Source organism: Aythya marila (genome assembly GCF_965140915.1).
Source record: "Aythya marila genome assembly, chromosome: 7".
Classification (NCBI taxonomy): Eukaryota; Metazoa; Chordata; class Aves; order Anseriformes; family Anatidae; genus Aythya; species Aythya marila.
In genome coordinates, this window is record NC_139048.1 from 35,178,925 (window position 1) to 35,201,585 (window position 22,661).

A 22,661-nucleotide genomic window follows, 5' to 3' on the forward strand; every position below is an offset into this window, starting at 1 on the left:
TGTGCTTCGTGAAGTCAGGCGCAGCCTGCAGCCAGAAGGCACGCCTCGGCTGCTGCCGCCGGGCCGTTACAACCTTTAGCATCCCTAATGAATCCTGGACACAGTGCGTTCAGCTTGCAACATTTCTTGGAACTGGTTCTTGGTAAATAGATTTATGACTCTATTGCCAATTAGATTCCACAGTTTCCTTTACAAACCTAGCAATAACAATGGTTTGATTGCACAAAGAGAGGCTTGTGCAATTTCATTCAATAATAAGGCCCCTTGAACTCAAACAATGCAAACAAAGCCCCATTTAAGACATTAAAAAAAAAAAAAAAAAGACTTTTCAGCCAATGGAGAATTCAATAGCCTTTCAAAAGATTTCCAAGATTTCTCTTAAGAGTTTTTAAACAAATAACACACCACTTCTGTCGGGGGTTTACACTACCATTCCTTTTTATTTGTCCTGAGGTTTTGCCCAGCATATGATGAGCCTCCCCAGACTGAAGGGGCCAGTGTCCTCCTGGGGCAAGCGAGGAGCCTCCCTCCCCGCTCACCTTCCCCCTGCCCCGCACGGCGTCAGCTCTGCTTCACAAAGGCTACGATCAAACTCCAACGCGACACAATCCAAAGGGAAAGCAGACACTTTGCGTAAACAAATGCACGAATCCAGGACACACGTTTCAACCTGAACAAGAAAGAGAAACGCTTGCTCTGCCAAACACACAAGCTCCGAGTTGTGTTTGCTGTAGATTCTCGTATTTTCTCTCTGTCCCCCCACCCTCCTTCCCCCCACCCTCCCCAAACCCCTGATTCTCACGTGATTCAGATCTAGTGCAACTTTACTAGCGATGTCCTCGACATTATGGCCTCTGCCCAGCTGAGCCTGCGGTTTTGTTCCTGTATGATCTGTGGAGCAGCAGGATGCTCTGCATTGGCACATCCATGTTCTAAGTTCTACTAGTCTGTTTATCGATCAATTAAATATAGTTTTACCACAGGAATATAAAGTATTTAATTGAAGAAGCTGGATCTTTAACAGTAGACGAGTATATTATTCTGGTTTCCACCTTTGGATATTAACTATGATACATTATATATTGTATTTGGCTTCATATCACGGGAAAATTTAATGACATGCCTAGCATGCAAAGTGTTTCTTAGTAGTTTCCATGTTTGTTTTCATATCGATTACGCTGTCTTTAAGCAGTAACTGAGATGGTTTGAATCACAACCAATTTTCACATTGTAAAAAGCCTCCAAGCCACACTTCTCTTTAGCGATGTCTACGCTCAGCTGCGTGGCGGTGACGTCCTTCAACGTGAACACGCATCCACAGGAAAGCTCTTTCGTTATCAAACCCAGCCCCTCTGCTCCTGGCTTGGGAGGGCTGCGGTGCCCGCGGGGTGTGGAAGGACAGTCCCAGCACAACCCCAACCCATCCCACCGAGCTTGGCCCATGGCACGGGACCCGGCCACCTCTGGTTCAAACCAGCACGGGCTCCTGTCCTAACTTCTGAACTTCTTGGCGTTCTCGCCAACCACAGATCTGTTTTCTGGACTCCTCTGCCATCCAGCAGCTCGTGTCAGTGAGGTTTTGTTTTCTAGATCTGGTACACAGGAGGGTTTCACAGCCTAGGTAAGGTAAGTGCGACTCTTGACAAGTTCACAGACCACGATACGGGAAAGCAAAGCTCGGTGGGAGGGGGAAAGCAGCGCGTGAGCCACCGCAACAGCACGAGGAGAGCGGGAGGTGCTCAGCACCCTGCAGGACTGGGCCGTAGGGAAAGGAACCTTGCTTGCGTCCTTGCACCGTAATATTACCTACAGTGTGTTTGTATCTGTTAAAATGAATCTGAACCAGTTGCTTGAGTTTGTAAACAGTAAACGTTACCACAAAAATAAAACAAAAACGCTGCTCCAAGTATGAAGAAACTGGAAAATTACAAACACATAAAAAAAATTAGGACAGCCACAGCCTTTAAAAAAAGTTGCAGATAAAATGATACTGTTTAATTTAAAAAAAAAAAAAAGAAAACCAAAAACAAAACAAGAAACGAACATAAAGAGCACAGAATATACTGGACAAACAAAACTATATAAATTATTGTGACCAAATGTGACACTGGTAGTTTACGAAGTGGATATGTACAGTCAAATTAAACAGTGTTTACCCTTCTGTTCTAATAGTGTTAAAATGAAAAATCTATTGCCGTTTTACTATACATTGCATTGATTGAATCTTTAAAAGTCAGGAAAAGTTACCCAAAAAAGCACATCCAATGATTGTGTGGATTCTCGGCCCTCTTCTCCTTGCCAGGTTCATCTCGAGTCCTTGACTCATTTGCAACAACGCTCAGCCTCTGGTCCCTGGCTCAATGAAAAGCAAATGCAAACGTCACCTCCCATTTCAGTGAGCTCAGGACTGGGCCTGCATTTCCACGGCTCCCTTTGAACATTTGCTCTTACCATACACAAGTCCTTTCAGAAAACACATAGGCAAAATCCAAAGACTTTTTTTTTGTGTGTGTTTGTGTGTTGTTGTTGTTTTGCCGGGGCGGGGGCGAGGGGAGAGGGGGCTGATGTGGAGCCAGAATTAAAGAAGCAGTCCTGTCTTGATCACACTCTGGAGCTTTCCGCTACGCGGGATACGACTGCATCCTGGTTGACAAAAATACAGATCGCTAAATCTGCGAGACATCGTCACAGAGGAAGGAATGTCGCTAACTGAACTTTTTTTTTTTTTTTTCTCAGACTTTTTTTTGCGAGTGAGGGGATTTACAGTTTTGTGCTGGGATGTACAGAGGACAGCTGGGAAGGTGGAAATGCAGCTTGAGGGTTTATAGCAGCTAAAGGATAAATGCTGTTATGCAAAAGGTCACCGTACGAACTTCCTACAGGTGTTGCTGCGGCTAAGTGTCTATACAGTTGCTGAGAATTCGTAGGGGACGTGAGGAACTGTCTCTGCACCATGAAGGAATGAAGAGCCAAGGGCTGCATTAGTGGGGAGAGCACGGTCTGGTTTTTCAAGTACTGTAAAGGATGGGAATACCCAGGCGGGAGGCGATTGTTCAGCCCTGTGCACAGGGTTCCTGGATACAAGCCTGGGAAGATCGGGGCCGAGAGGGGAAATTTGTGGCTCTCCAGCACGCTGCCTGAATGCAGGCCGTGCAGCGGCTTGCTGCCTTCCCCCTCTGCATCGGGAACCTTTTCTTTCGCCGAGGTCTCCTTGGATAAGTGCAGAGGAGAGACAGCTCGGATTTTTTTTTCGGAAATGACTTTGTCCAAGTCCTCCAGGCTCCGCTTCAAAGGCCGGGCAGCCCCGATGGTTTGAGGGCTCGTCCTGCGGCCGATGATAGGATGCACCATGCCCTCCATCTTCCTCAGATTCTCCAGTCTCTGCGCCTGCTGCTTCCCAGACCTGTGGAGCAACTCGCTGTGTTTTTTAGGGGCTGTCATGGCCATGGGGGACACACGGCAAGCTTTGGGGTTACAGTCTAGGCTCACTGCCTGGCTGCTCGCAGCCTGGAACGGGGAGATACCTTTGCCTTCTTGCTGGGCCATAGATGAATGAGAGAGGCTGGAGCCGGGAGCCTTTGCAGTCTGTTTGTGTACGCTCTTTGGAAGACTCAAATCTGTTGGCTGATCATCTGAAGAGGCTTCCACTGACGCCTTTTTTTCTTGCTGATGCAAAGATGGGTGATAATTTAAATTTAGTTTTTCTTGGTGTTTGTGTTGAGTAAAAGTAGAAATATTTTCAGACTCTCTGAACATGTCCCGGGGGAGGTACTTTGATGTCTGTTCGTTATTAAGGTGGTGTTCTGTGTGCCTATAAAGGCTGTGCAGATGAGGTGATGAATAAAAATCTGCCAAGAAAGTGGGCACATGGGAGTGCTGCAGTGCCCTTTTCTCACTCATTTTATCTTTGCAGTCCTGGATATCTGTCTTCGGTACGTACGACTCAGCAAGAGAACCGAGGTGATGTTTTGAAAAATCACAGCGCTGAGGATCCGGTTTACTTAGCATGTCATGTTTAAAAACGTCATTAATTGATTTCCTTTCTTCCTTGGTTTTAAAACTCTGTACATGTTGTATGACTGATGGCCTATTAATTGCTATGGGATCAGAATTCGGGATGTGGGGACCTTGTGATATGCTTGAGGACAGTTCATCTCTGCTGCTCAATTTCTTTTTGCTAATCAAAGGTGGAGGAGAACCATAAGGATAACTACATGACAAGGCTGCCCCACTGACCTGCGACAGCAGCTTTTTCTTTGCTAGGGGTGACATGATGCCTGGATTACCCTTCGAGTAGAGCAGTGGTGTGTAACCGAAAGTGGAGTCTTCATTCATGGACCCAGGCAGCTCCTTTTCTTTGAACATGTCGAAGTTCTGGACCACCAGTACTTTGGGCGTTTGCTTCAGTGCGTTGTGGATATCTTCGTTTCCCAGCTGATCCACTTTCACCGTGCAGTTTGCAATGTAATCAGCCATCTCTGGCAATTTGTCATCTTCCATGTCACTTTGAGCGGGCAGCTGGACTGGAAAAGCTGTGAAGGGCATTTCTGAAGGTTCACTTTCTAAGCTCTCATTAAAAGTTTTGTGTATTCTTTGTTCCAGCTTTGAGTCTTCCAGGGCATCTGCTGAGGGGTGCATTCGTTTCGTGACAGTGGCATCCAGCATAGTATCTTCTTCTGGGGGCACAGATACACTTGAGAAAGAGGACGAGTGAGGAACATCCTCCTTGGCTTTCTCACTGTTTGAGCTGTTTTCCGTCAAATCTGTCTTCTCCAGAGGCAGAGGCCGAGCTGCCTCTGGTACAAGAGATGGAGGGCCTTGCACAGGCTGTTTCATCTCTCCCGCTGTAGGATGTTCCGGGAAATTTTTCTGGTCTGCTGATTCTTGATCCTTCTCTTGTTCTGATGAAACCTAATAAAATGATACAATAGACAGTAATAAGAATGCTGTGCATTTTGGCAGGCTGTTAATAAGATCATACACAGTACACTATTTACTACTCCTAGAGATGTACTTGTCAATCACCTTGTTGGAATGTGAGAGCTCTAATACCAGGTATCAGAGTCAAACAAAGAAACGTACCTCCTGGAAACATTAAGAAATACAACATCCCTGCCAGTGTCATAATAAGGCATTTCAAAACAGCAGATGTTTGTAACCTGACTAGAGGCACCAGTGGCTTCAACAGATAGCTAAACACTGAGGTTATATTCTTTTGAAATTAATTAGGCAAACGCAGAAGAGCAGATTTCGTAGCACAAACAATAAGGCTATAGAAATTTCTCTCGCTAGCCAACTTTACCTATGAAAACTGCACAAAGATCCTATGTTTTTTCTTACATAAAGACGAAAATGCAGTCTCTCCAGAACGGCTATCTTAAAATTCAGTGATCACAGAGGAGATCATTCACACCCAGTTCTGCATTAAAGTGTGAAAATGATAGAAATGGCATACTAGGAATCCCTATTGTAGGCAGCAAATCACTGCCGCAGCTTAACTAGGACACACATTTTTTTATTAACGGATTAAAATGAAGTTGTCAACATTCAGTAAGTGTGTGTGCACACTATTACAAACATAGCTTTTATACGTTATCGTCAATGGGCCTGCAGCTCTTTCTGCTCCCCTATTAATACAGCTTGTGTGCACAATTCACACTATTCATCCCATTATGTCGCTGGCTGAACTGTGACCCGCAGAGGTCATCAGAGCGTCCCATCTGCAATCCAGCTGACTGACAGCCCTTTTCAAAACTGCTGTCACTCTCCTCTGACATGTTGTGGTATAAGACAATCATAAAACAGCAGCATTGTGCAAGCCCTTTATTATTATTGTTTTCTTTCTTTCTTAGTTGTAAAGATAAGACGCATCGAGAAAGCTATTATCTAAGTGCTGCTCTATGGTCTGTCGTAGGAGCGAGGGGCTGGAGAAGGTCCTAACAAATCTAACCATCTCAGAGATTTATTTCTTTGCAGTTGCTTTTAAATATTCCTGTGTGTTTGGTTGGCCTATTAGTTACAGTGTCTGTTAGTCATCGTAACTTCTTCTTTTTAAACTAATAGCAGCCTTTTGCAGTCCAAATACCATCATTAGGTCCTTTACAAAGTAATATCACTAGTCTCTTGAGCTTATAAAATTACAGGAAAATACCAGACAGATGAGCAAAGCAAGGCGGAAAAAAAAGAGAGAAATCATATTTAATAACTGTACATTCTGCTCTTTGTTTCTGTTAAGCAACATTTTGATTGAAGTCTCAGCTATTGTGAGGAAATGTGCAGTCTAAGGCTAATAGCATTTTGTCTGGTATCTTGTTACACTGACAATGTCATTGTGATGGCAGGGAAACAGCGAAGAGCACAAAAGCAAATGCAACCCTCATAAATTAAAGTAATAGTATCCCCCCGCATCCTTCGTATGCTGCATGAGCTGGACATGCAATGCAGAGGAGCACACGTTGTAGCGTGGTACGCTTCTGCAGCCCACTGCTGCGGCCAGCTCCCAGCCCACGTGCAGGAACAGCTGCAGCAGTGCCTTGGCTGGGGCGATGCCCACACACCTACACGGGAGTTTGCTCCAGGCAGCGGGGCTGGACACGAGGTCCTGGGCACGGAGCCCTCCCTGGGGAGCACCACCCATGGGTGCTGCAGCCCTGTTCCCACCCCAAGGGGGATGTGCGCACCCCTGAGGGCCCCTTCCCTGCTCGGTCTTGGTGTAACCACCCATACTGTGACCTGAGTGAAGGATGAGGTCCTTAATTGCCCACCCTGATTAAACCGGGGGGCAGGATGGCATCTTTCATCCCAGTCAGAGAGAAGAGATTAACTCTGCTGTGAAAGGTACCAATTTCCAACGGGAAACTGCCACAATTGTACATTTTCATTGTCTCGCCCAGGCTCCTTACGCTTCCGATAAGCGCGGCTTAAGAACTCTTCCTGCGATCCACACACAAAAATAACTGCAGTTTAAGCAGCAGGAAGTTTGAGATAGGGAACAACAAAAGCAAGGAAATTCAAAGTTAAGTCTGACGCTCTGTTGCTGGCTTGTTACGCCGTGCTTAGCTGCAGCAGTACCAACAGTATGTGAGGTATCTTGCTGATCCAAGACCCCGCAGTAAACAACCAGACACAAAGGAGTGACAGGGGAAGGGAGCACAAGCCTTAACTCCGCATTTCCTTGCTTTGGGCGATTTGTATTGCGACCTTCCAGTGACTTAAGGAGGCTTGTGTGCACTCTCCTCTCTAGGTTATTTTCAGTCAGGAGCAGAGGGGTTCTCCCCCAACAGGTTTCCCTGATGTACAATTACGGTGCAAGAGTAAACCAAAAAAATTTCCCGTCTCTGGGGAGTGCTCTTATATTCAGTATTAAAGCTGCTGTTGATCAAGGCAATTTAAAACAAATTCTGGTTTGGACAGGAGATGACATTTGTCATTGTAAGCACAGCTTAAAGAGGTAGTGGGACATGCAAATCAGAATCATTTGTTCTTGAAACACAAATCTCAGATGCATTTGTGTTTACTGGTTCTGTGATTTTTGTTTTTAAACAACAAGGAGGATGGATGTTGGTAGCTGACTCAATACTTATTTCCAAACTGGTTTAGAAACAGGACTTATGTACCTGCCAGATGACAATGAAGGCAAAGGAGCAGCTGTAGTCTGCCAGGCACATTGTGTCTAGACATTCTTTAAATACCCAGTCCTGGCAGACTGTGACAGGAAAAGCAGAATCTTGTGCATGGGTTGTGTGCAAGGAGCTTCACTGCCACACGCACACATGGGGGCACGGAGGGCACAGGACAGAATGGCTTGGATGGGCAAAAGAAGTGCTTAAGAAACATGGCAGCAAAAAAAACCACTGGTTTTATATCACTGAACAAAATATGAAACTGCCCTTACCTGCAGACAAATGTGAATCCCACTGATCTATCTAATCATGGGCTGTGAACACAAATACTATTTTATGAGAGCTGTCCTATGGGTGCACACAATGTGGCTCTATCTGGAAACCGGGGCCTGCCCATGTGAATGAAGCAGGTGACAGCACAGGAACCTATCTCAGCTGAAAACCAGCTGCAGTATGTGAGAGAGCCATCGGTCTCAGCTAAAGCTTCCCTCAAAATCCAACCTTTGAGTCTCAAGTGAGATTCAGTATAACATAATAAAAATCCTGGGGAGTGTTATCCTTTTGGTGGACATGTACATACATCTGTAAGCACGGAAACACTGATCCAGGGGTTACCACTAGAAAAACCAGCTGTATCCAACAGTTACCACAGCATTATCAGCAGTATTAGGGTTCCTGTACCCTATACTTAGATTAGGAAATAACTGTGGTAGTTGTGTGGTTTCCTTTTGGCAGCTGCTGATCTTTTCGTGGTGACCACTGCATAATACAATGAGCAGAAATGATACTTGTTACATCCACAGCTTGGTCTTCTGCCATTGCTCTTAGGCAATAAGAAGCTAACTGGTGGCTGTTTGGAGCCCAGCGAAATCACAACACGAACAGTACCACAAAAAACGAATTTCCATTGCTGAACAAACTCAAAGGCCAACTGGTTGGAATCCTCCAGTTTAGATTACGTATTTTATCATTGTATTTTGAGTGATTAAAGCTGCACATTTTTAATTGAAAAGTTGAAAAGCGGGAAAGCAACCAACCTCAGATGCATCTTGGGGTTTCTGTGCATTATCTTTTTCTTTCTTGCTCTTTTGGTTTTCATTTTTGATGCGTTTTGTTCCAGACACTTTTGTTTTCACTTCACCCTCCTGGGAACTGTTATCCTGTTTTCGAGGTTTCACTGGAGGCAGTGGCTTATCTTCCTCTCCTTTAATAAATCTTTCATACGGCAGGATTAATCTAGGGGATTAAGGAACAAATAATTGATCAGGTTTTGCCATTCTAGCAAAGAACAAAATGTATCTACTACGAGCAGTTTACTTAATAAATCTATTTTCTTCCATGGCATAAAAGCAACACTGTAAACTCTACATCTACAAATCCAAGTATGATAAATCAATTTATTTGGCAAGATTATCATGTGGCGTAAATTCCATGGAGTTGGTGTGTCTCAGTTGTCAGTAAGGCTGCAGTGGTTTATGCGGCTACACCAATTTGTAAAGATGATGATATGAGCCACTATGTTTCAGACTGATTAAAAAAAAAAGGAAAAAAAAAAAAAAAGCAACCATTTGCTTTTATTTCCTCTCCCTACCCTTAAAAGCATGCAGCAAACCCCAGGAAAACACCTCCAAAGCCAGAGCCAACCTGATAACAGCTACACAGTTCCCAGGCTGGAGGTTCCCCTGAGTGCAAGGGTAAATGCCAGAAACTGGGTAGAAAACATCAGAGTGCAGAACCTGCAACGGCGGGCACAGCACGCAGCGTGCTCAGCACCAGCCCACCCGGACCCTTCCAAACACACCCGCAAAGTGACAGTCACCGTGGCCCCTGCCTTATCACACGAGTCTCGTCTTTTACAGGAAAGAACGATGGAGGAGAAGAGTTAAAAGTGAAGGAATTTTGACCCATGGAACTTACTTCCACAAAGCATACCAAATCGCTTTAAAAAAGAAAGAAACACAAACAGAAAAAATATCCTCCCCCAAAAGCATCAAACACTTTGAGTTTTAATCTATCTGTTTTCCCTTTGCAATTCTTGATCTGAAAGGAAAAATAACTGATATAATTAAAAGGGATGGATTGCATTACAATCTCAGTTTCAACTTCAGTGATTAAAGTTTTTATAATGCATTTGGTATGATTAATGACTCACTGTGGGATTAATACAAGACTGAGACTTTAAAAATATGAACTTTAATACAGCAAACATAATTTGTTTAAAAAAAAAAAAGACAAGTTGACTCTATGAAGAAAATGTACTTTGCTTATAAACAACATAAATCTGTTCAAATACCAGGAATCCGTAATTATCTTTAATCTAAGACTCCAAGGCAGAAACCTCTTTGGTTCAGATATTCGTTTGTTATCCTAGAATCAGTTCCTAAGCATGCAATTTTGATTTACATACTTAGATGTTCAAACACAGTTTGGGCTTAAGAGAGCAGAAATTAGATTGCTCGTGATCATAATATTTTACATTTTAATAAAATACAACATAAATTATGTTAAAATATAAACCTAATTTATGCTATATTAGAAACAAAATTCATTAACTGAGCATGCTCTGACATGGTATGTGCAAAGAGGCGTGAATAATACTTTCTAGCCCTGAATTTGGCAGGGCTCCAGTAATGAAGCTAAGCAGAGCCCACAGGGAATATTCATCTTCAGATCCCATTACAAACTGAGTTTAAACATGTTACAGCTGCTAAAACTGGAAACTGCTCCCTCTATGCAAACTTAGCAAAATAATATGTAGTTGCCAAATACCTGCTTCCCACTGTAATATTACAGTTAATGTTTATATAATAAAAAGCATAACTAAGCAGAATCAGAAAAAAATAATCTTGTTCATACTTGAGGCTGCTAAATTTCACTCTCAGAGCACAAATATTCGTCAAAGCACCGGATCGCTCCCCGCGCTGCACACAGCGCTCCGGACCTCGCTGGAGGCGAGGCCGGGTTTCACACCGGGCTACCTCGACGTCGCCCTGCCACGTGTGAAATCTTTAAAACCTCTTTTAATAAAAGCACGTTTTACGACAATCCGTGCTCGCGCTGCGAGGGGACTGTTTGACTCTGTTTTGTTTCCATGGGAACCCACTGCCCGTTGCGAATGCCCGCGTCCCGTCAGCAGGCCAGGAGGCCGCCCCGGCGTATGGCCCATGGCCCACGGCCCCCAGCCCATGGCCCACGGCCCCCAGCCCACGGCCCACGGCCCCCCGGTGTCCCTTGCCAGGGGGAGGCCGCATGCTGAGCCCCACGGCCGTGGCGATGGGCAGCAGGCGGCTGGCGGGCCTCCCGCCCAGCCTCGCCTCACGGGGTGCCGCGGCACGGCGGCTCCTCCTCCTTGTGGTGCACCTCACCAGGACTCATTAGCTTCGGCGCTAATTAGCGACCGTGCCTGAAATTTCCTTTTCTGATCCGAAGGGTTCACGTGGGAGTACAACATTTTCATTTTAGCTCTTTTTCACTGAGCTCAGCAGTTGGCAGTACGAGAGCAGTAAAAATACATTTCACATCGCCGGTCAAAGGCCTGGAGCCAGCAGCAGGAAATCTGGAATTAAATGTTTCTTGTATCTGGAAGGAGGCATGACTAAGGTAAAACTGAATCAAAACACAAGGATGGCTTGTTCTAGGAGGCTCCCTCCTCGCTTCCAGCGAGGCCAGAGACCGTTTTGGGGGGCTGCTGGGGGCGGCGGGGGAATCCCGGCGAGAAGATGTGCACGAAGCCAACCACACCAGCAACTGCTGCTGCGCGTCGAGACTTCCGCTGGTTACGATTTTCACTGAATGTTTTTTCGGTTATCCTGTCACAGTACAACACAATTACCCACAGGATATGATCTTATCATTTGATTATTAGAAGTTTTTATAGCACCAGGGTAATAAAGCTAACGCAGCTCTCGGAACAGTTAAGGCCCCGGCTCGCATGCCATTACCGCTCGCTGCGCAGCCAAGTTAAGGTCAATATTGCCCAACGCAGGAAGAATGCGATTCGCTATTATCCAAATAGTTTAGCAGAATGTGACATGTCTGAAACGAACACAGGGGTTTTGTCAAATATGTGCAGCGCAGGTAAGATTTAATCAATCTTTGCGCAAGGAAGGGCAGAGGCGGCGCTCACCGCCGTGTGCCCCGGCGCCTCGGACGTGCCCCGCTCGGCACAACGCCCTCAGCCGCCTCCCGGGGGGCATCAAAGTGCCCGTGAGGAAGGAAAAGGGGGGGGGTGTGCAGTATTTTGTGGGCTGAGGAATATTTACTTGTAAAGCCTGCGAGGAGACCAAATAAAAGGGTCTTTATCATGATCAAGATTCCAATATTAAGATTAATAAAATGTATTATTTATAAGTCAATTAACATAAATAGAATATGTAAGCACTAGTGTATTAAAAAATCTTTCCACAGGCAGCAGATTTTTAGCAGCATGAGTTTTTTTTTTTTTTTTTTCCTGGAATAATACAAGAATAACATTTTCCAGCCAAGAGCAGAAACAGTAGGGGAGTCTTTGCTATCACAGAGCTTCTTATTAAATTCAGTCACTGTGAAAAGCGAGTCCTTTTTTTTTTTTTTTTTTTTTAAATAAAGACAACTTAAAATCAATACAAGTTAGATTAACAAATCAGTACTATACTAATCCTGATTTATTACAATCGGCAATATTAAGTTTAATCACGTATAAACTGCTACTCAAAAAAAGATTTTGCTTTACTAAGTCCTGAATTAAATAATGGTGCAGAGTGTACTCAGTTTTTAGATCTGCATCATCTGATATTATGAAAAATTCAATGTACTTCTCTGCAGCAGATGTCAGAGGTCAGCAAATCTATTACAGTAATGTAAGTAATCTGGCTTTCTGCCAACCTTTTTTTAAAAAACACTGAAGCAGATAATTTTATATTTACAAATTCTAAAATCCTCCAGGGACTGAATCTCTTTCCCAACAAAAAGCAGAAACTTCACATTAGAGAAATGTATTTCACAGTATATCAAACATGTCTTCATCATTAGCATTTCATAAAAAGAAAAAAAAAAAAAAGCCCTTAATCCTTATTAGTCAACATTTTTTTCCCAGCTATAGAAATAACAATACAAAGTCTAATCTGAGCCAGTAAGCACTGCATTTTCATGTATTGATTATGCAGAACGAATGACTTTTTTGGCCCAACTCTGCTTCACAGGACACATGAGAGCACATCTATTTATAGACATGACAAAAAAAAAAGTAGTTACAATAATGCAAAGGATCTGACCAACCCAGAAAGAGGAAGGAAATTAAATGTTAAGGCTGCCAGTTTCCTCTCTAATTCTCCCCACTGTGTGTGGATATTGCGGGGCGCTCGGGCCAGGGAGGAACCATATGCCCAGGACACAGCACTCTCTCCATGGGCTGCGCAGGGGGAAGGAGGGCAGGAGGCAGTTCAACACAACCCCTCCAGTATTTTTATACTGTTTGTTTCAGTGGTTATTTTTGCTTGCTTTCTGGCAGAATAAAATATTCCGGCATGTCTCCCATTGACATCATCTTGCTTTCTCAAGGGCTCCAAGCCCAACACAAAACAGTGCGCAAGGGAGCCTCTCAGCCACAAGAATAATCTTGGAAGGACGTAAAATACCAAAGCCCATTACTCGGGAGACGCTGCCCCGTTTCCATTCTTGGCAAGAAGGTTAAGGAAGCTGTTTGCAATGGGAATGGAAAAAGACTTAAATCTGCTCCACCAAATGAATACAGCCACCAGTTAACCCGTGGAACTCACTGCCAGTGGGTATCTCGGGGCCAAGGGATTAGCGAGATTACGCAGGGATTAGATGCTAATGCAAACGATGAGAACACTAAATGCTTAGAGTTTCAGGAACACTCGGAAGGGCCAGGCAACAAATCACCTTGCTGGTAGGAGTTCAGAAAACACCTTCCTCCTGGGCACGTTATGCCACTGTGGGTCTTGCTCCTTCCTTCCTTCCTCTGAAGGCATTGCTGGAGCTGGCCCAGTTCGATCGGGAACCGTCTGTCAGGTCCTCGAGAGCAGCGGGGCAGAGCTGCCGGCAGCCAGGGGTCTGAAAACAGCCCTGGACAAGGGGCCACCGAGCCGAGGTGGCTCCAGGGAGAGCCCCACACTGCCCCCGAAGCAGGGTGGCCCCAATTAGTAACCTCAGTTGCAAAAGCCCCATTCTCTCTCCCTAAAAACTTGGTGGCAAAATATTCAGTTGTTTGAAGGGACCAGCAGGAATGCCCTAGCTCTGATCCCAAGAGAAGGCTTATCTTTTTTGCAGTGATGCTCTTTAAAAGGGACAAATCTTGGGGCAATGCTGTTGGCGCAAGCATAAGAAACAAGTCACCTTCAACAGCAATCAGCTGGTGGGCATGGACGGGGGCGTCAGGCAGCTCTCCTGGGCACCAGCGACCAATTCCCCACAGAGAAGAGGGGGGGGAATAACCCAAGCTCTAAGATCTCAGCCTATTTTCTGAACTGGGAATATAAAACACAATGAGGAAATCAAGCAGTGTGTTCCTCCAGCCTGATTTCCCCGTGCTGCATTGTACAATCCAGGGTTACGAAAGCACGCCTTGCATGCTTTTGTGCAGAATATAATAGCAATAGGATTATTTGCATTTGTCTGAAGTACAAAACTGGCATGTATTTTATCAGCAAAGGCAAAATATGTCTGAGTTCAATTTTGTTCCCAAAGAACTTTCCTTCCTTAAAGAAATGGCTCTTTCATCCTTTCATCAACAACTTTCCTCACAGCCCACTGGGAGTGCTGGTGGGTAATGAGAATGGCTCGCTGCTGAAAGGTGGGAACTGCATTGCTGTAAGAGAATTCAAAGACACTTTGTTTTAAGTAAACTGGAAATTAGTGACATTACAAACACAGCTGTTGATCTAGCTGCACAGCCAGGTGATGGAAGCTCAGACACTCTCCATCTTATGGCTCAGCAGGGGGAAATGAACAACCATCCCAGATTTACTGCATGGGAAAGATTCAAAGCAAGGGTGTTGGGGACCAAGAAGCTTCCCCAAGTAACCTACCAAAATCACGACAAGCCTCTGTTTTAGCCACAGTCACCATCTTCCATCTACAGGCAGTCATGCATTTTGCCCAATAGTGCAAAATGGTCTGCACAGACTGTGCAACACCCAGCCCTGTGCTCAAGACAAGCTTACAGATGTCATTTTGCACTGCTGGCAGAGTACAGGTCTTCCCGAGGGAAATCCTGCTGACCTGGCCTGGGAGCTCAGACCCACATCTCCACAGCACAAAGCTGGGCTAACCACTGCAGCCCCTGCCATGTTAGCGAAGCCCTGCAGTAAAATACAAGGCGGAGATTCCCAGCAGACTTGACGGATGTGAGAGGGGACAACTTACTCCTCAGCCCTGGTGCTGCTCCTGCAGAGGAGAGCAGCACATCTCCCATTGCACAGCACCCACCCCGGGGCCCTGGGTAGCACGCTGCATGCCCCAGTCCTGCCGGGACAAAAATCCTGGGTGGAAAGAAGATTGGGAAACAACTTTGACACGGGAGAGAGCCCATCGGTGTGCGGTCACTGGAAGGGAACGCCGGGTCGCCCAGCGTGCTCACCCAGTGACTCCAGTGCTGGCCCAGTAAGTCTCCTGGGCTGTAAACCCAGTCCTGACCAAATTCTAAAAAAACCAGCGTGCTCTCAGATGTTTTGAATGGACAGCTAAGGATCTGTTTTAATGGTAAACAATTACATTCCTCTGTCATCTGATACTTTTTAAATTTTGGGGAGGGGGGAAGCTTTCTGAATTTTCAATAGTTCCTTTGTTACAGCATCTGTTACTCACATAATTGAAAAGATGTTTGTTCAGTGGTATGCTTGAGAGTACAGTTATTTAATCTTAATGATAAAGCCCTGAGGGCAGAAAATCATAAGTAGAAACCTCTTGTTATTTATCAAAAAAAAAAAAAAAAAAAGGAAAAGGAAAAGAAGGAAAAGAGGACAGACACCTCATCTATCTTCAGGCTTAAATTCATGCTTGATGGAAAACTATTGAGACAATTTGAAACTTGCAAAGTTTTCTGGGAGTCGGTGACTAGCTGAAGTGGGGGGGTGGGAGGAAAGTGGGGTGAAGACAAAAATAAAACAATCAAGTTAGTATGACATGAAAAAACTACTGGTTGGCAAAATTTTTTGGGACAAACAAAGAGCTAGCTGTAGTTTACAGGATGACATAACACTTGATTAATTTTTGCCTGAGGATGTTTTCACAGTTAACATTGTAAACCAAAACCTTCTATTAATTATAATGTGTATTAAAAGACAACCATACGCATTTGCATGTATATGTTATAACAGAATCTTGTTTTTTCTCCCCTCTAAAAGGCTGGCTGCTATTTCCTACAACACCCCACCAAAATGCTTACACTCCACCGAAGTTATCCAAACACTTTAACAAAACCAAGCAGCATTTGTGTGGAACGCAGGACTCTCCTGCATATTGAATTACTTCACAATATCCTTAGGGTAGAGAAGCTTTACGGTTGTTACAAGGAAACCACGTCAGGGACTGACTTTGACCTGCCTTGTGTTTCTGATAACGTGTAATATTTATGTGAGCGCTTACGACAGAAAAATGGCAGAAGGGGCTCTGAGCTGCACAAGACACCCTACCTGCTCGCTTCCAAGCCCTGGGAGCGCATGGCCCCTTCCAGGGCGACACATCTGCCCGCTGGGTGGCTGTGGGGCAGCACCACACGCCGCAGCACACCCCGTATCCCCTGCCCTGGCCGGGTCGCCTGGGGCTGCCGAGCGAGCGGGGCTTGCTTCGGAGGAAGCAGAGATGAACCGCGGCCAGGCTTTGAGGCAGGAAAGGCCCCAGCAGGCCACTGCTCACATTTTTGTTTTGTTCAGTGAGCTTTATTTGGAACTTCTTACACCTTGCGAAATAGGAAGTCGGTGGTGGATTTTTGTTGTTGTTGTTTTTTTTTTTTTTTGGGGGGGTGTAGGTGTGATATTTATGAAAAATCCCTAACGCCAACGTCACCAGCATCGCAGAAACACAGCCTATCGTTCACACAGGGTAGGTAAAGCTGCTGATCATGTGTTTTGTGTAAAAGCGAAAGAAACCTCAACCCCTGCATGTGAAAACCACATCTGCATTATTAGGGGAAGGCGGCGGGGAGAAGGGTGCTTCGCAGAAAAGGAGCCGTTTCTGAGGGTTTCCTGACAACCCCGAGATGCGGGGCACTGACAAGGACCTCGCCGCTTCCCAGGAAAGGCTCGGCCCGAACCAGCCAACACGGCCGCTCACGCCCCACAGCAGCACGACTGGGCAAGGTGACTGCACGGAGAGGAGCACAAACAAAGAAAGTTAACGACCAAAACAACAACAACGCACAAGCTCCGTACGCTCTGAATCATGTAGAGAGCAACAGCCCCGCGATGGGGAAACATTAATGCTTTTTATATTGGTAATCATCTGTAACACGAGCAATTAAGTACAGTACTAATGGACTATAGCCAAGAGCCTGGTACTAATATTAAAAACTGACAGAGATGAATAGGTTTGGAAGGGAAACTAGGCTGACAAAGACATTTTTATGAAGTGCTTGGGCCTATGTGAAATAACCCAATCGGAGGCAGGTTCAGACCAGCCATGCCTACAGTGACAATAACGCATTCATTGGCACTATGTGATTCCTGCTATGCTTTAAATAAAAACACCCATTGCCTCCACTCAGCAACCTGCACTTTCATTATTATACTCATTAATAAAACAAAAGTTGTCTAACTAATACACAAACAACACTTACTGAAAAACTGGCAACCTCGCCTTGTTTTAAAATGAAACCACTTACTGGAAACCCAAACTGTACTTCATGAGATGAATCAGCTGACAGCGCGCACAAAATCTTCCTTTCCCCTTCAGGAGAGAAACAAAGCCGTCGCCTCGCTGACCCTGGCGCTCTGCCCACCTGCAGCACCCAGCCTCTCCTCCCCGCCTGGGTGCTGGAGGGGGAGCAGAGCAGCCCCTACAGATCTGGCCGTGCCCTGCCTCCTCTGCTTCTGGCTCTGCTTTAGTGTTTGCCAGCTTGGTACCGGGGGGTTGCAGCCATATCCTGCCTTTTTAGAAGTTCAGAGCGGCAGAGGGCACGTGCCATTTCGCTCCGCAGCACCCTAACGATGTCACTGAAAGGTCGTGCCAGCCAAACAGCCGTGGTGTGCTCGAGCCAGTGTCAACAGCTGGTAGCTTCTCCGTCGTGTTGGAAAGAAGCTAGTTATCTCAACACGGCTGCCCCTGACATCTAGTTGTAGAGACAAATGGCAAGGCTAAGCCAAACAGCAGCGGTACCGGTGACGCCAGGGAACCTCGTGTTCTGCCTCCGGTAAGCAAGGAAAGGCCCGTGGGATTCAGAAAGGAAAAATCATGAGGTTTATTCAGCATTTACTTCCCAGCTTAATTCAATTTCCAGTTTAGCTTTACAGCTCACCTTCAAGTTAGAAAATGTACGTGTGTCCTGAATCATGAATGTGTATTCCTGTGCTGCAGTTCTAGTTTTAGATTAAATGTCATCTGAGCACTTCGGCTATAAATGAACATTACATTTACAGGTGCTGTAGTTAGAATTACCAGCTGAAACAAACCATGACAATTTAATTTACTTTTTTCCAAGTCTGAGGCTTAATACAGCTTTCCCATGGTGGAAAAAACTGTCTAACGCTAGAAATCTAGAAATTGGACCAGTCACCGAGTTTTTTCTTTCTATACATGTTTTCGTTTTTCAGACCAGATTTGGTAAAGCATATTTTAGGTTAGCTCAGGGCTGATGTAAAAAATCCCACAAGACTTTTTCTCCAAACGCCGTCTTCTGACAGCCTGCCAGAAAGACCTGAAAAATAGGTCCTGCCTTGTATCAGACCGAACCCAGAATTACACAGTGGCTCTGGAACCCAATGGCTCACATTTGAGCTCTTTGGTGTCTTAAGACCCATTCTAACCATCAACTGTAGTTGGACTATAGTTGTGTCCTCACTCAGACTGGCTTGGAGCAAGCAGAATTGGTTTTGGGTCGCTGGGAAAGGCTGCTGAATTCTCAAGGCATGGTGAGTCTGCTGAGCTTTTCCAGTGAGTGTAATGGACTTCGTAGTACAGCCCTAAGTAACCAAGTCACATGGAGGAGTCTCTGTGCATCAAAGAAGAATGCAATTCCAGGGTTTCGCATGTAAAATAATAAACCACTAGCATGAAAGCAGAAGAAAGAGAGAAGGGTTCATGGAGTATTTGTGAACGGCTCATTTAGTTTTCCACCGCTACAAGAGAGTTGCTCTCTCAGTGAATCTCAGATTTCATCACAGAGCCCGAGTCGCGACCCAAACCCGCAGAGCCCCAACTCTTGCCTGTGCCTGGGTCTCCTCTGAGAAGTAAACAGGATTTTGCACAGCACGTCTGGCGAGGGAAGACCCAGACTACCAGCTTCAAACCAATCAGCTGGCTTGGGTGCAGGAGAAAGCCTTGAGCCTACCGGGGCTGTAATAACGGAGGGGAAGAGCCGAATACCCACAATCTGATGAGTCAATTACAGCAATCTGTACCATTTGTCAGCAACGCAACGGCAGGGAAAACCCCGTCTGACGTGTACAGCAACGTGCACAATTTGCTCTGCTGCTTGGCTCGGTCTCTGAAAAGCTTCTAACTCTAACTGTTTTGGTGCGTTCGATGCAATTTCTTCGTTCACCCAAGCCCTTGTGGTGGAGATGCCTCCTGTAAATGAGGGTTGTTAACCTCCCCTCCACAACGAGGGCAGTGTCTCCCTCGGAGTGGCCAACATGTAAGGCACAAAAAGAGGGTAAAAAACTGCCCAACGCGCACAGCTCTGCTGTGCCACCTTCTGCACAGGCAAGTACAACCTCTTCCCGAGCTCAGTACAGTAACTTGCTTATGCCCAGAAACAAGAAATTGGACTTTCCTTATCTGAGCCTGAAATTGCAGAGCTTATATTAACATTTGCTTGTCTTACAAAAAAAATAAAAAAAAAAAGAGAGAGAAAAAAAAAAGAGAGTTGTTTCTAAAAACCAAAGCAAACCAAAACAACATTCCAGCTCCAGTATTTTATTCACTGTGTGTTGGCTTCACAAGCCCTGGAAGTTATTATCTACATGCGAAGAATAAGAAATCAACAGTTCTGACCAGCAACAATGGCTGCAGAGAAAGAGTGCTTGGCAGCAGCTTGCAGGCAGGGAGGAGGGAAGGAATGCAGTGAAGAAGAGGAATGCAATGCTCTGCATGACCTACAACACTAACAGCACCCTGCATTGTGGGCCGCCCCGTTATTTTGATCACAACCACAATTTGCTTAATTGGTATTCCTAAAAAACGACAAAAGACAAGTGTTTGCATCAATTAGCTGTCATTCCTCATTTTTCCTTGAGTATGCTTTGCTCTATTTTTTGGCTTCTTTACTGAGAAAACTGTTGTAAAAATTAAGATATGTACCAAAGAAAAATCAGATTCTTGTTTTATTTGTTTAGTCACCGAAGACACACACTCTGGTTTAAATTACAATGGATTACCTGACTAAACTGTTGGGGGAATATTTACTATATCTTTAAGAATCCTCTCTCTCTCTTTCTCCAATTCTTTATAAAAGGCTTTGAAGGCTCTCCAAATTAATTTTTTCATTATTAAACAAGCATTTCAGATTTGTTATCTTACCTTTCATAATGTCTGCGAGTACATGTAGCAGCACTTGTGCTTCCAGGGTTACCACCTAATTCATCATAAATATGTTTCCATTGTCGACGGGCTGTTATCTGTAAAAATGGCAATGGAAAATTTAATCTTGCATCTTTACAGATTCTACAGCGTTTGAGTTCACAACAACAAATGCATGTGTGACACTTCCAGAACAGCATGTACTACAAGCACTATAAAAGCCCCTACAGAATATATAGAGCGCGCAGAGCTTTGGGTGTCGTTTTTTTTTTTTTTTTTGTAAGTTAACACTATGCCTATTTTCTCTCTCTCTAAAATGGAGTGATCTGACTGATTCATTATCAAGTCACAAGCAATCCGGTCTCACAAAAGAGAATCTCAATCAATACAGGGTCATTAACCATCAGAAGTTTTGCAGACAAATCCCACGGTGAATTATGAAAATGAAGCTAGAACCATACTCAGCACAAATAATGATTACATAGTTATTTTAACTAAATTAGAGAAAATAAATCTGCTGCAAAACCCAAATCCACCACAGAATTCTATAAATCCATAAAAGCATAGTCTGTAACTCTATATGTTACAAGCTGTTTATTTTTATCCATTTATGTCAGTAAAATATATAGATCAAATAGTAATGAAATCTTAACATACTCCAATGTTAATATTTGAGCTATGTACTTTATTGGACCACGCTGATGAAAATAAACATCTTGTAACATATTGAGTTGCATACCACGGCTCTGTTTTTTTGTACAGAAATTAGGATTATACAGAATAACAGATGGAAGACCTGGCAAAAGAATTGTTTCTGAATACCACTTCATTATTTTATATATTCCGCTATATTTAAAACAGGAAGAAAAACAGGAATAGGACAAGCACAACAGATCACCCTCCTTTGCCTGCAGCTCATAAAGAAGGCCAGTGGAAAATTGTGGGGGCAATTTGGGGAGAATTTTGTAATTTTCTGTGGAATGCTGTGGATTTTAATATATTCAGCCCCGGAGGCTTCTTTGGAGTTACCCACAGAGCAGTCAATGGCGTTTACTGAGGAGCTAAAGGCAGCAATCAGAAGAAAACAAATATTACAACTTGCAATCTGAGGCCTGTAATTTTAATCTAAACAAGGGGAGATAGCTACCGTCATTAAACAGTACTGGGCAAGAGGTGTTCCTGTTTTGCTCTATAAAAAAGGAACATCCTTGCTTTGCAGAAATCATTCTCTGAAGCCAAAAGGATGGCTGGAGACTTAACACTTGATAACGTTACAATTCCAAGCTCGTTGTTTGCACAGATTTCCTCGGAAAACATCAGCACCTCCTCCAACTCACTACTAGTACCTTTTTTTGGACTTCTAAATAGTTGGAAGAAAGGGAGTATTTTATCTTAAAGCTCATTCAAGGCAAAATGGGCTGACTGTATTCAACTGTTTCATCTTCTGTCTTCTGTAACAAACCCAAAGAACATGAGTGCAAGAGAAAGACTGCGATTCAAGGCTAAACTCTCTCCACAAATTAATTATTTAAATAAAAGCTAAACACTCATCTGAGGAAAAGGCTCACTTGAAGTCTCAGTTCTCTCCCTTAAGTTCTTACGCTGCCTCTTCCCCAGGCTACCCACACTTTGGTCTGTTGCTTTTCCTACAGGGGTGGAAGAACTGGAGTGCTAATGAGCCATAAGGAACACTGCCTCCTGGGAATATGAACGGATGCTCCTTCTGCAACCTGAAAGGTCAAAAAAGCATTGGACCAAGCCCCCTGCTGCGGAGGAATGCCTGGATGGAAAGCTAGCTCTGGTCCTGCCTCCCACACCTTTGTCACGGCTCCTTGGGACAGGCAGAGGGACAAGGCATGGCCAGGAAGCCCTCACCTCTCCCTAGTTCCTCAAAATCACGGATCCTCTGTGGACTGTTGCAAGGGGCTTTCTATTAAATGCAATCTGGCAGCCTCGCAAGCTAAAGGAACAAAGATGCTCAAAGCCAAGCTGGGGCTGTGCTCTGACCCCTGGTAAGCACAGCCTGGCTGGCTGGCAAAGCTTTGTCCAGGACTCACCTGTGGCTGGGTACAGTGATGCTGTGCAGAAGATATAAATTCAAGCAAAGGATTCGTCCACAAGAGGACTACTGCGAGCCCCCTTTTTAAATGCACCCATGGTACTAAGAAGCACAGCAGACATTTTCAACAGGAGCGTGGTAACCTTAGAGCCCAACTCCCATCAACTGTGAGCTGAACCCAGAGTCAACGCTCAAGCTGGAACAACACTAAACACACCCATCTTTAAGGTGAAAGGGGAATCCCTCTGAAATCACTGGACCTTTTTCGGTGTCTATCTCCTCTAGGCTGTTTGGAATAACACTAT

At 44.7% G+C, this 22,661-nt stretch overlaps 1 protein-coding gene and 1 long non-coding RNA gene across 3 annotated transcripts in view; one reads left to right on the top strand and one right to left on the bottom strand.

Moving 5' to 3' along the window:
• Positions 1-1,973: 1,973 nt before the first annotated feature.
• ARID5B (AT-rich interaction domain 5B) overlaps positions 1,974-22,661 on the bottom strand; it is a 106,801-nt gene continuing 86,113 nt past the window's right edge. For both annotated transcript variants that reach the window (XM_082765473.1, XM_082765472.1), the window contains 3 exons: positions 20,298-20,395; positions 8,660-8,858; positions 1,974-4,911 (listed from right to left, as the gene is read on the bottom strand). In XM_082765473.1, the coding sequence (XP_082621599.1) occupies positions 2,761-4,911; positions 8,660-8,858; positions 20,298-20,395 (2,448 nt within the window). In that variant the 3' untranslated portion in view covers positions 1,974-2,760. The remainder of the gene's footprint in view (positions 4,912-8,659; positions 8,859-20,297; positions 20,396-22,661) is intronic.
• LOC309880488 lies at positions 11,206-16,879 on the top strand. The gene is made up of 3 exons (XR_014317984.1): positions 11,206-11,699; positions 16,591-16,664; positions 16,751-16,879. It is a non-coding gene; the product is annotated as an uncharacterized lncRNA (long non-coding RNA).